We start from the raw sequence: 14,054 nt of genomic DNA on the forward strand, positions 1-14,054 counted from the left end.
TCTGGGTATTCTAGGCCTCTCATAGTCGCCCTTCTTTGAACCCCCTCAAGCACTGCAACATCTTTCCTGAGCACCAGTGCCCCGCCATCAGAACAGAAGGAATTTATTCAGAGAACAGCGGGTGATCCTCTGAATAAATTCATGTCCCGGTGGCTCACACGCTACTAATTGGTACTAATAGGCATTAGTACCAATTTGTAGTTTATGCAAAATGATCACCCAAAAGCCATCTTTTGAGTGATCATCCTTGTGTCTAAATGCACCCTTGAGGGTGGCGGGGTAGTGATGGGGTGCATAGGAACCCTCACCCTCTGAAACCACTTAATTGCTATGGTCGCTATTGACTTTGGTAGCTAAAGGGCTAAACAGTCCAATCCTGACTATTAAGCAGGAAGGCAGCTGTCACAAGACAGCCAAGTGCCAACTTTGGCTGAACAGGATGCCCCTAGAATAGACCGCAGTAAAAAAGTGGCCTCTAGGGCGAGCACCCACTGGCGTTTGCGTTTTCCGCAGGAAAAAACGCGGCGTTTTCGCGGCGTTTTCGCGGCTTTTCCATTAATTTCCATTGACTTTCATGGGTGCATTAGGAGAAAAATAAGGACACATATGCAACTGACAGTTCCTATGTTAAAAACGCAAACGCAACGCAAAAAAAACGCCAGTGGACAGGAACACGTTATCTCTATGCCTGTGCAGGAAAAACGCAAAACGCAGGTAAAAAAACGCCAGTGGGTGCTCGCCCTTAGTGACCTTCATAAAAGCATGTATGGGTGAACCAAATGGGAACAAACGCAACCTTCCCAATACTGAGCTCCTTTTTCATCCACCTTCCAACGCTATTAACCCTTTGCAATCCAATTTTGAATTCAGGGTTTCCTAGGGGGTTTTCTCTTTCTGCCATTATACAATGGTGCCATCTGCTGGCTAGAGCCAGTACTGCAGTATGGGACATGCTGGAGAGGCCTTCAACAACAGAGCAGTCAGTAATCTACAGTAAGAATACCCTGCCGGACGTCTTCCGACATCAGAGCTGTACAGCCTTTAATCAGAATGTCTTTAGACATCAGGCAGTGGATTGGAAAGGGCTAAACCTTCTGTTTTCATGTGCATGTGGGGAGAAGTATCTCTGAGTTTTGAATGGGGCCCCATTACTTACGTGTACGCCTCTGAATATAGTAGGTAATGAGTAGTCCCAAATCATTTTTATGACGTCAGCGGCTAGTGCCCCAATGTGGGGGATGTCTATGCCATATGGCAACTGATTATGGAGACATCGCCAGCTGCTCACAATACAGGAGGCATTGGCGGCCGGCACCTCATGCAAGGAGCCTCCTTAGAGCATAGCGCCACCATATAAGAATGGTAATAGCCAATTGCCCGTTATGGGCTCAGTCACATCCATCTAAGGGCTTTCTGTCTGTCTGCTCCATTTTTGGAATAGAAAAACAGAATTAAAGCGGAATTAGACATTTCCATTTTTTCCTATTGATTTCAGTGGGTTTTTAAAGAACAGAAAGCTTTCAGTTTGCTCTCAATACGTTGTTCCAGTTTGTATAACGGAGCAAATAGCGCAGTCTGCAGCACTAATTATGTCGTTAAAACCGGAACAGAACGGAAGCAAACTGACAGCTTTGTTTTTAAAAAGCTATTGAAATCAAAGAACGGAAACGTTTAATTCTGTTTTAATTCCGAACAGACAGATGGAAAGTCCTGCGGGTAGTTTCACACGAGCGATCGCGATATCGCAGCTAGAAAATCGCAGCAATATCGCAATTTTGCTCATTAGATGCCAGAGCGGCTTTTTCTTGCAAAAACATCGTTGCCGCTTGCGATTTCCTTGCGAGCATTTCTTGCACGATTTTCACTTACTAATGTTAAAACGCATCACTTCGCACGAAAATCACAAGTGCATTCGTTGCGATGCAATAAAATGAAGGCTCCATAGGGGAACGTGGGCGATAAACAAGAGCAAAACGCGGAAAGACAGCGCACGCCGCGATTCTTTTTTCACGTAACATCGCATGAGTGAAAACATTGCAAATGTGAAGGAAACCATTGAAAATCATTGGTTTCATAATTCTGCGTTGTCACGCTCTCTCGCATTGTGTGAAAATCACGCAATTTTATCACCCATGTGAAACCGGACTAACACAGATGTGAAGCCGTTCTTCATACATTTCCAGGTGACAGAGCAGGTAAGAATGACGTCATGTTAAGCTGCGCCGCACTCCTAAGCCCCTCCCCTTTTTACTTTGGCCAGTATTTTTGGTGGAAAAGCCTAACCTATATTGCCCGGACCGCAATATAGTTGTGCGCAGCTTATGGAGAAGGAAAAAGAGGAAGTGAGAAGAAAGTCCCTCTAACAACTTAAATCCACGTAATATTACAACATCAAGCGTCCGTTCCGAAGAAGTCACAGGACAACGAGGAGTTACTGAGGAACCTTGTCACAATTATGTGCAAAGAGAGTTTTCTAGACAATTAACCCCTTTCAGTAATAATGAGCTAGGTCATCAATAATTGTTCGGGTTTTTTTTTGCTATTTGGGACCCCCGGTGATCACTTTGTTTCAGTCCCTGCAGGAAGTGCTATAATAGGTATGGCTCCCATTGATTTCTATGACTCTTCTCCATTCTTGGTTTTAAACTATGGGGGAAATTTACTAAGCCCGGCATTTCCAACACCAGGCTTACTATAATTCCCACCAGCACACGGTGTGCTTAATACATGGAGAGCTGCAGACGTCTTTGTGTATTAAGCACATTTCCAACACCTCTGTGCACCCTCTGAGAAATCAATGCTAGGTCCGACCTGGTATAATTTACATTGGTTTCTGGCATGTTATGTGTAAATCTGTCAGACCTGTGCAGCCATGACCCCTTCTAGCAAGCTCTACCCACTTTTTGGAAACGTTCCAGGTCGGATGAAGAAAAGTTGCAAATCTTTGCGCAAAAAAAAATTACAACTTTTTTAGGCCAGTCTCTGACATAAAAAGCTTGATAAAGGTGCCCTATGTTTAATCCGGTACGTCACAGCATTTCAGATGAAACAGTTATTTGCAATGATGGAGCTTGTCCGTATTTCATACCTCTTGCTCTTCGGGTAGCAAGAATCTCCTGACAGGTTCCGATTAAATGAAAATCTAAAGTTTTAGAAGATTAAACATCATAACTGTACATAGAGGAGTTTAGTGACAATGACAGCACATAATGCGTAGCAGAAGATATACCCTCATTGTCATAAACCAATCCCTCCCCTAAAAGCTGTCGGAATGAGACTCTCTGTGTGATTGTAACGTTGATATAAGTAAGTGATTGCAATCAGAGCAAAAGGAGAATTTATTATGGAGAACTGAACCCTTGTAGGGAGGCTCTAGGATCATGTAGTACCGCCTCTAGCTTGGATACAAGATGTGATACGGGCAGACATGGAGGCTCTAGGATCATGTAGTACCGCCTCTAGCTTAGATACAAGATGTGATACAGGCGGGCATGGAGGCTCTAGACCCTGTTGTACCGCCTCTAGCTTGGAAACAAGATGTGATACAGGCAGGCATGGAGGCTCTAGTACCCTGTTGTACCGCCTCTAGCTTGGATACAAGATGTGATACAGGTGGACATAGAGGCTCTAGTTCCCTGTTGTACCGCCTCAGGTTGGATGCAAGATGTGATATTGGGAGGGCATGGAGGCTCTAGTACCCTGTTGTACCACCTCAGCTTGGATACAAGATATGATACAGGTGGGCATGGAGGCTCTAGTACCCTGTTGTACTGCCTCAGCTTGGATGCAAGATGTGATATTGGGAGGGCATGGAGGCTCTAGTACCCTGTTGTACCGCTTCTACTTTGGATTCAAGATTTAATGTGGGCAGGCATGGAGGCTCTAGTACCCTGTTGTACTGCCTTTAGCTTGGATACAGGATATGATATGGGCAGGCATGGAGGTTCAAGTACCCTGTTGAGCTGCCTCTAGCTTGGGTACATGATGTGATACAGGCAAGCATGGAAGCTCTAGTACCCTGTTGTACCACCTCTAGCTTGGATATAAGATGTGATATGAGCGGGCATGGAGGCTGTAGTACTCTGTTGGGCCATCTCTAGCTTGGACACAAGATGTGATACAGGCAGGCATGGAGGCATACAGGTCATGTAGGGTATCCTGTGACATATTGCTTCACATTTGCTGTAACTGAGCCTATAGATTGTGCTAGACCCATAGGCTTTGGAAGTTGGCATCCCAGATGGTCCCATTCATGTTCTATTGGTGATAAATCTGGTGACCGGGCAGCCACGGAAGCGTGACAATGTTGTGGAGGCTCCTGTGACCCCCTTGTGTGTGTGGCCAAGCATTTTCCTGATAGAAAATGCTTCTTGGAAGCCACCATGAGAAGAACACATGCGGCTGCAGGATGTCCTGAACATATCGCTGAGCTATCATTCTCCCTCGTACCACTACTGGGGGTGACCAACTGTCATACGCGATGGCCCCCCAAACCATCACACCAGCAGTGGGAGCCGTGTGCCTCTCCACAGCAAAGGCAGGATTGAGGTGCTCACTCTTAGGTCTCTAGACACGAACACATCCGTTGTCGGTGACCAAACTAAATCTGGATTCATCGTTGAAGACAAACCGGTTCCATTCAGCAGCAGTCCAGTTTTATTATACACAACACCACTGCAAATTGAAGCGAAGGTGGGTGTCGAAGGGGTAGTGGCCCAGAGTTTATGGGGTCCCCTCCAGCATTTATGAATTCATTAATTGCTCCAGAGTGAGCTAAGTGTCTTGACTGTTCCAGGAGGCACGGCCTTATTATCATATCTAGTCAGCTCAGTTGGGAATATTGACTTAAAGGAGATGTCCCGCGCCGAAACGGGTTTTTTTTTTTTTAACCCCCCCCCCCGTTCGCCGCGAGACAACCCCGATGCAGGGGTTAAAAAAACCACCCGCACAGCGCTTACCTGAATCCCGGCGGTCCGGCGTCTTCATACTCACCTGCTGAAGATGGCCGCCGGGATCCTCCGTCTTCGTGGACCGCAGCTCTTCTGTGCGGTCCACTGCCGATTCCAGCCTCCTGATTGGCTGGAATCGGCACGTGACGGGGCGGAGCTACACGGAGCCGCTCTCTGGCACGAGCGGCTCCATAGAAGACTGCTGAAGACCCGGACTGCGCAAGCGCGGCTAATTTGGCCATCGGAGGCCAAAAATTAGTCGGCACCATGGAGACGAGGACGCTAGCAACGGAGCAGGTAAGTATAAAACTTTTTATAACTTCTGTATGGCTCATAATTAATGCACAATGTACATTACAAAGTGCATTATTATGGCCATACAGAAGTGTATAGACCCACTTGCTGCCTCGGGACATCTCCTTTAAGCTATCACCCATCATCAGTCATAGGGAAGTGATGTTCATGCCACTTGCCCTCATTTCAAAAAAATCTTCCAGTCACCCTTTTTCTATCTGCATGTCAGTTTGCAGTGATGTATCTCAACTTTAGTCTGTGGAGAGAAGAATTATGAAAGGGCCCCATAGTCATGCTAGTGAATCCTGAGGTTCCGCCAGCCTAGCATTATTTGTTCTTGTGACAGGCCAATCCATTTCTCTACACGCTGTCATAAATTATAACTGCACGCAGGAAGTGAGATCCCAGGTAGTCTGAGTATACCAGGATGGGTTTAACTCTGAGTACGGTTCTGCCGTACACTCTTCTAAACTATGATAAATAGTTCTCTGGTGATAATAAGCCAGAGCTCTAAGGAATTCCAATCTTGGATATTTGCACTCCGTTTTAAGGAAGCTCCAGGGTCGGCTTTTCTCAAGTACGGGGGAACTGTAGTGGCCCAGAGTTAATGGGGTTCCCTCCATAATTTATGAATGTTTTATGTATGTCTCATGTCAGTGTCTTGCTTGTGGGATGTATCAGGTATATGTGTATTGGATGATTGCAGGCATGAATGGGTTATGTCTGAAAAATGTATCATTTTGTCTACTTTGGTATAAAAGGATGGTCACATGATGTGTGAGGGAGTTGAGGTTCCCGGTCTGGTTGACTGGTCAGACGGTCCGGCTCTGTCTGCCCAACGAAGGCTGTCGGACTGCTGTGGTCCGGGCCAGAGAGAGAGAGACGTTGTAGGAGTCAGGCCTGAGTGAGAGAACCTGGAAGAGTCTGAGAGGTGGTCCGTTGTTCCTGCCTAGGCATAGCCTTAGCCTCCATCTCTAAAAGGAGCAAGTGTACGCGGACTATGAGAAAAGCGTGCATACCGCATGAGTCTGGAGAGAGTGAGAGGAACTGCTGGTAAGCGAGAGAAGTGTGAGTGACCGGCAGGGGAGAGAAATAGAGTTACCGGGAGAGTTAATACCTACAGATAACTGGGAATGTAGAATCCCCATGAATCCTCCCTGCATCACTACTGTAAGAACTGTTGGACTGTTGTTATTGATACTTGTTAAGTAAGCAAGCCGAACCGAATGTTCCCGGTTCCTGTTCAGAAAAGTACACTTTGTATGTAAACTCCTTTACATGCAAAACTCCCCGGAGGAGTCCACTGCAGAGGATAGAATGTTGGCGTCACGAGTGACAAATTGGACTACAGGTAACAATGGTTACTGTCCCTGTGATCTCCCCCAGGCGTAACGAGGTTGGGTCCTGAGCTACTCTTAGGGAGGAAACAGTAGAGCCCTGTGACAAGGTTATCTCTCTACCTCGCTGTCTCCTCGGCTGAGGGCCTGCTCCTCGGACGCTGCAAAGGCAGTACATGTAATGGGCACCGTGAGTCCAAATGTCCTTCAGCCAAGCACCTGGAAATGGTACTGACAGACACAGGGCTGTAATGATGGCGCCCCCTGTCTCTGGATGGTGGGCAACTAAACAGTTGTAGCTATTGGTGTTTGTTGGACGCTCCTCTCTTCTGGTGGTGTGTTGGGGTGTCCTGAGACCGGTCGCCTTGTGTGCCCTCACACATCCACTGGTCCCAACACCTCCTAACAGTATGGTCAGATGCTCTTCTCTACTGGTGGTCTGTCGGGGCGTCCAGAGCCTGGTCACCTTGTGTGCCCTCCCACATCCACTGGTCCCAACACCTCCTAACAGTCTGGTCAGAACGGCCGGTGGGGGACAATTCATCAATACGACCATCCAGCTTCTCACATCCCAATAATGCGCCCCTCTCAGACTCTGGTAACAGGGTGAAAGCTCTTCTCTGCGTTGTAGAGGCGTCTAGTAGTCAACAAGCTGTACACAAGCGGAAGAAGAGGTCACTACTCACACTTTTAGGACCTCCAGTGACAAGACCGTCCATCTAATCACCACAACTCTCATCATTTACAGATCTGCCTGAGATGGAACTGCAGGACGAGTCTTGCAGCAAAATTACTTCTTCTAGGGGCGGGATTGTTTTGACAAAGCGTGCATACAACGAAAGTAAAGGGCAGTCCAACATAACCTCACATAGAGTTGAGATGTTTAGTGCTCAGTGAGTCTGATATCCACACAACAGAAATTACAAGCGCTCACACAAAAAACGACTCTCCAGGCATCTCAATAATAGAACTATTTATCAATAAAAATATAGTTCTTAAAACAAATAAAAACACATAAAACCATTACACCACTAATCAGCAATAATGTGCCGTGTAGTAACACCAGATATTACTTTGAAGACCAAGAAATTGCTTATTATTGCAGTGATTTGCCGCATGGCCCTGCGGTGTATTATTGCTTATAAGCAGTGTAATTGTTTTTTATTTATTTTTTTTTATTAATAAATCGTTTTATTATAGAGACGTCTGGAGGGAAAGTTTGGTTTAAGATTTTCATAATGCATGATGAGGAACCCCATGATTGTCACAAACAGGTTATGTGGTCGTCTGTGACTTACAGGGCAGAGAAAAAAAGTTACTTTCTGCAGTTCCAGTAAATACATCGTATCTCATCACTTCCTACTGATTCAGCAAATTGGAGTATAAAAACAGTCAATGCAAATAGTCAGCATTTTATTTCCAATAATGAACTCTGAGTACAGCGCAAACCAGGAGAAGCTGACAGACAAACTGAAATCAGGTAATGCAGTTAGTTCTTTACCTTCATACTGTACAGGTATAATATAAGAAAATGATCACATAGCCTTCTCAATAATATCTATCTATCTATCTATCTATCTATCTATCTATCTATCTATCTATCTATCTATCTATCGTGTTTCTCCGAAAATAAGACAGTGTCTTATATTAATTTTTGTTCAAAAAGGTTTAACTTTTTTACATGTATAGCTGCCTGGACACTATTTAAATTGACTTTTTTTAATTAACTGTTAGCAGGGCTTAATTTTGGAGTAGGGCTTATATTTCAAGCATCCTCAAAAAGCCTGAAAAATCATTTTGTATTCTCAAAAATTCTGGAAAATCATGCTATGTCTTATTTTCAGGGTATGTCTTATTTTCAGGGAAACAGGGTATCTATCTATCTATCTATCTATCTATCTATCTATCTATCTATCTATCTATCTATCTATCTGTCTGTCTTCTATGTTCTGTCACTTTTTCTGTCTGTTTACAGAAAGAATGTGGTCATACTTCAGAGAAAGACCGGTGATCATCACCTATGGACTGCTGGCACTCTCATTCATCCTGGTTATTGCCCTCTTTGCAACTGTCCATTCAAACAGTTAGTAGCTCTTCTTGCATAAATAGTTATAACGTTTCTGCTATTCACCTTCCTGTTACTTTATACAAGGTCTTCATAACTATGCACGTTGTAAATGTACTGCTCCCCTTGGGTTGAATCAGAGGTGTAATTTAAAATGTCATCACCCCAAATGCAAAATCTGTAACAGAGCCCCCCATCTACCATGTGCCATTTATATTAGTGTCTCTTATGTCAGAGCGTCCGTTAGGTCCCTGCAGGCGCCAAAGTCTGGATGCAATTACTACTCCCCCCCCCCCCTCCATAATGCACTCCTGACTGCACCGATGTCACACGGGGATGTGTAAGGAGTTTCTTACTGGTCCATTAAAGGGATTTTTATGGAGTTTAAATAAGGTTCATGCTCAGCACTGTGCAAAAGTATTAGGCGGGTGTCATAAAAATACAAAGTGAATGAACAAAAGAAAAATCTAAATCATATCATTAATTGGTGGGACCGTCCTCTGCCTTCAAAACAGCATCAGTTCTTCTAGGGACACTTGCACACAGTTTTTGAAGGAACTCAGCAGGGAGGTTGTTCCAAACATCTTGGAGAACTAAGCACAGATCTGTGGATGTCGGCTCGCTCCAATCCTTCTGTCTCTTCATGTAATCCCAGTCAGGCTGCATGATGATGAGATCCGGGCTCTGTGGGGCCGAATCATTACTTCCAAGACTCCTTGTTCTTCTTTACACTGAAGATACTTCTTCATGGCATTGGTCGATGTTTGGGGTTGTTGTCCTCCTGCAGAATACATTTGGAGTCAATCAGACGTCTTCTATTTTTGAAAAAAAAATATTACTTTGCAGTATTTTTTCACACAGTACTGTATGTATTTTCCAAAATGAATGGAGTTTAAAGGGAATCTGTCACCTATTTTTATTCTTATGAGCTAAGCTTATTGGCTGGAAGTAAGTGACCCGCTGAGTCCGGGGATGTAAGTGTTACACTCACCTTCCCTGTCATTCGGTGCCAGTGCTGGAGCGGCCGCTCACTGCATTCAGAAGTGCTGCTAAGCAGTCCGCCCAATTAATTTAATGATGGATGGACTACTCATCAGCGCTGCTCAATATATCCAGCGGTGGCTTCCAGCGCTGACATCAGGGGAACATCAGGGAAGTTAGTATAAGACTTACCTCCCCAGACTCAGCAGGTCAGCTTCTCTCAGCCCATAAGTATTTCTGCACATACTAGCGGAGGCTAAAAGGACACTCTTTCAGCTTCCAGCAGGTCAGTGGGAACCCATTGCCAAGTTCAGCATACGAGCCGGGAGCTTCCCCAGCACACGGCCAAACCTGTTCCCATAACGAGAACAGAGCTCAAAAGGGTTGTTCTATGCTTGAAAATTATCCCTGTCTGCAGGAAATCTTCAGATCTCCCGAGAACCCTTAGAATGGGGTTCCTGCGCATCCTAAAGTGAGGGGAGCGGTGGTCGCACATGAACATCTTTGCTCCATTCGTTTCAATTGGACCACCAAAAACTGATGAGTTCCTTCTGCTCGGCTGTCTTTGTGCCATTGAGATGACTGGAGTGGCAGAGTGCTTGTGCAAATGCTGCTGCCCTACTTTAGGATGTATCAGAACCACTTTTTCAGGATCAGTGGGGGTCCCAATCATCAGACCCCCACCAATCTAAAAGGCTTTCAAATGCAGTGCAACCATATCAACCACTTAACTCTTCATGATGTACAGTTACGCCATGGAGGTCTGAGGCTGGTAAGTTGGGGGATCGGGATCCCGCTCCATACAATGCGGGTGCTGGCTGTTTCTTCTAGCTGACAGCCACCTGCAACAGCTGTGATCAGCACTTCCACTGATTGTGGCTATTAGCCCTTTAAATGACAATTCTGACAGTGGCATTTAAATGCCCTGATCAGAGTTCAGGGTCCTAAACAGCCCCCCTGCAATGAGATTGTGGGGTGCTGTTCGGTTGCCATGGCAGCTGGGGGCCTTCTGAAAGCCTCCAAGGCTGCCATTGCAGATTGCCTATCAAGCCATTCCTGTGGTGTGATGTGATAGCCTAACAGATCGCAGTATAATGTACGACTGTGTTAGTACATTATACCGTAGGAGCGACCAAACCATCTCAATGAAAAACAAAACATATTTGGTATCACTTTTTCAATAAAAGCCCGATCTATCAAAGTAATGCATTACTTACTCCGCACAGTTATCACCGCCCCCCCCCCCAAAAAAACCCCACAACCTCTGAATTGCCCTCGCACAACTATGTCTACGAAAAAATAATAAAGTTCTGGCGGTCACAAGATGGCGGCAGAATTTTTTTTTTTTTTTCCCCAAGATATTTTTTTTTAGAGTAGTGGAGCAAAAAACAAAACAATGTAAATTTGGTACGGTAGTAATCATACCGACCCACAGAATACAGGTAGCATATCATTTTTGCTGCAGTGTGTACACTGTAGAAACAAGACCCCCCCCTCCTCCCCCCTAAAGATGACAGAATTTCAGATTTTTTTTCCATAAAAGTTTTTTTAAAGTTTTTCAGTACATCATAAGGCACCATTGAAAAATACAACCCCTCCCGCCTCCATACTCGACTTCCAAACGCTTGTCATTTGAGTCAGAATCATTGAGTCAAAGCATTGTTGCTAAGTTCAGCAAACAGGAGCAAAGGAGGCAGGAGTGTATGGCACAATGCCCTGACTTTTAATGCTTGACATTTTGGACAAAAAGTCTCAAAAACTGGAGTTTTACGTCATAATCATTGAATTAGTAATGATAGTGAACTATCTTCGCTGGGTTCTGCAAAATAGCTCTCCCCGTGAAAGAAAATATAGTATATAAGATCTGATGTAAGAAGGAAACCATTCCTCCAGCGCCCCCTGTTGGATGACTGGAAGTTGTTGGACCGTTTCCAGAGCCTGATCCGTGTTATCAGCTACCGTAGAACAAAAACATCCAACGATTGACTGTCCAGAGAGGAAGTTCACGGAGTGCTGAAAACATCCCCAACTGTCTTACCGCGGCCTCAGCATGTTGTTTCCGTGGGATCACATGGCTCTGTTCCCAAGGCTGCAGGGGACAAGTAGTTTTGCGCAGTTGTCACGGGGGGTGGCGCGATGCAGCTTCAGGATGGCGCAGCCGCTGACAGACGGAGGTGGAGGCTACATTTTTTAAAATAAAAATATAATTTTGCTGAACTTTGAACTTGTAAAGGGTAACTTGTCTTTCATCTTTCAAAAAACATGACTAACGGACAATAAGAATTTTTGAAGTCTGAGCGCTAACTCTTCTGATCTATCGGCCAGCCGAAGATACTGATAGAATAAGAGTTTTTATAGCAACTTAACCGCTTATTGTCAGCCAATACGCCTTTTTACTGATTTTACTTAAAGGGGTTGTCCCGCGCCGAAACGGGTTTTGTTTTTTTTCAACCCCCCCCCCCCCTGTTCGGCGCGAGACAACCCCGATGCAGGGGTTAAAAAAGAACACCGCACAGTGCTTACCTGAATCCCCGCGCTCCGGTGACTTCTTACTTACCTGCTGAAGATGGCCGCCGGGATCTTTTCCCTCGGTGGACCGCAGGGCTTCTGTGCGGTCCATTGCCGATTCCAGCCTCCTGATTGGCTGGAATCGGCATGTGACGGGGCGGAGCTACACGGAGCCCCATTGAGAAGAGAAGAAGACCCGGACTGCGCAAGCGCGTCTAATTTGGCCATTAGACGCTGAAAATTAGACGGCACCATGGAGACGAGGACGCCAGCAACGGAGCAGGTAAGTGAATAACTTTTGATAACTTCTGTATGGCTCATAATTAATGCACAATGTACATTACAAAGTGCATTAATATGGCCATACAGAAGTGTATAGACCTACTTTGTTTCGCGGGACAACCCCTTTAAGGGCTTTAGACCTCATGTCCACTAGGAAATTTGGGCCCGCGAGGATTCTCCAAGCAGAATCCCGCAGCGGGTCCCTCCTTTCTCGGGGACATAAGGCCTAAAAAAAAAGATTTTTCTTACCTGGCCGGACGCTGCGGGTTCCTGTCCGTCGCGGCCGGATCTTCTTTCTCTGAGCCCGGCGGATGTGCTCGACACGCCGGCAGCGTGCCGCGCGCATGCGCCGTGCACTCTTTTTTTTTTTTCCTCTCTGAACTCCTGCTCTCCTGCGCCGGAGAACAGAAATTCAGCTGCGGGTGTACCGCGGGACCGGACGGCTCCCTTAGGCTTCTATGGAAGCCTGCGGGAGCCGTCCACGCAGGAGACCCGCAGAAGATGGAGCATGCTGCGTTTTGTCTCACATGCGGGAGAAAACGCAAATCCATTACAATGCCATCAGCAGGTGCAAATTACAATTTAATTGACCGCGGATGGCTAATGGATCCCTATGGGCAAAATCGAATGCGGATTCCGCGGCGGAAAACCGCAGCGGAATCCGCAATTCGATTTTGCCAGTGGACATGAGGCCTTAATCTTGCACGTACAACTTTTTTAGGCGGGGGCTTGGCTGACTACTGACAGCCCGGCTCCTGCTCTAACTGCCAGGAATAGAGAAACCTCAGATCCTAGCAGTTTAACCCCTTACTTGCCACAATTATTAGCAACTACAGTGAATACACATTTTCCTCACAAAAGCCCATGTTAAATGGATAAAATATACCCCTCCCCCCAAAAAAAAAGGTTAAATAGGCAACACATAGTAGCAATGTAGATTCAATTGTTTGTCTTAAAAAATAATATTTTTGTTGTGCAAGGTGCAAAATGTATTCATTCAATGAATAAATCTCTATAACGTCACATCGCATTAATTGAGCCGATCCAGATAAGAACGTGATCAGGCTATTCTTACTGGATAGTGAATAGTATGAAATCAAAACCTAAAAACAATTGCAGATATTCTGGGGCGTCTTGCGTCTCTACCCCCCAAAAAAGTAATACCAGTTATTCAATGCATTACATGTACCCCAGAGTGGAGCCTCGTGTGGCTGCATCAACGAGTTACGGCTCTTGCAATTTGAAAATGAAAATCGCTTGGTCCTTAAGGCCTCGTTCAGACGAGTGTGGATTACACGCTGCTACAACAGCGGGTATTCCACGCTTCTATAGCAACCAATAGGTTGCTGTGGAAGCACTCACATAGATCTTTTTTACCAGCGCTGAGTCTGCGCTGGTTAAAAAGATAGGACAGCGAGTGCTGACTCACCTGTCAGCTCTGTGCTGCACCGCTGTCCAGGGTGCTGACCATTGGCACCTACGGGAGCCACGGCAGCATAGACATGTGAATGGGAGCACGGGTCAGCCTGTTCACCGCAGATTTCCTGCATGTCAGCAGCGTCGTATACACGCTGTTGTAGCAGCATGTAAACCACGATTGTCTGAACGAGGCCTAAGGCAAAAAATATGCTCGTCACT

At 45.7% G+C, this 14,054-nt stretch overlaps 1 protein-coding gene across 2 annotated transcripts in view; it reads left to right on the plus strand.

Annotated features, from left to right (window-relative positions):
- Positions 1–14,054, plus strand: part of LOC136612834 (hepatic lectin-like) — a 31,175-nt gene that overhangs the window by 9,375 nt on the left and 7,746 nt on the right. Inside the window, exons 1-2 of one of the 2 annotated variants that reach the window (XM_066593541.1) lie at positions 7,913–8,060; positions 8,556–8,663. In XM_066593541.1, coding sequence (XP_066449638.1) covers positions 7,976–8,060; positions 8,556–8,663 — 193 coding nt within the window. In that variant the 5' untranslated portion in view covers positions 7,913–7,975. Of the gene's footprint in view, positions 1–7,912; positions 8,061–8,555; positions 8,664–14,054 lie in introns of those variants that run through there. The other variant, XM_066593542.1, reaches the window with a different exon arrangement.

Source organism: Eleutherodactylus coqui, chromosome 2, assembly GCF_035609145.1.
Source record: "Eleutherodactylus coqui strain aEleCoq1 chromosome 2, aEleCoq1.hap1, whole genome shotgun sequence".
Lineage (NCBI taxonomy): Eukaryota > Metazoa > Chordata > Amphibia > Anura > Eleutherodactylidae > Eleutherodactylus > Eleutherodactylus coqui.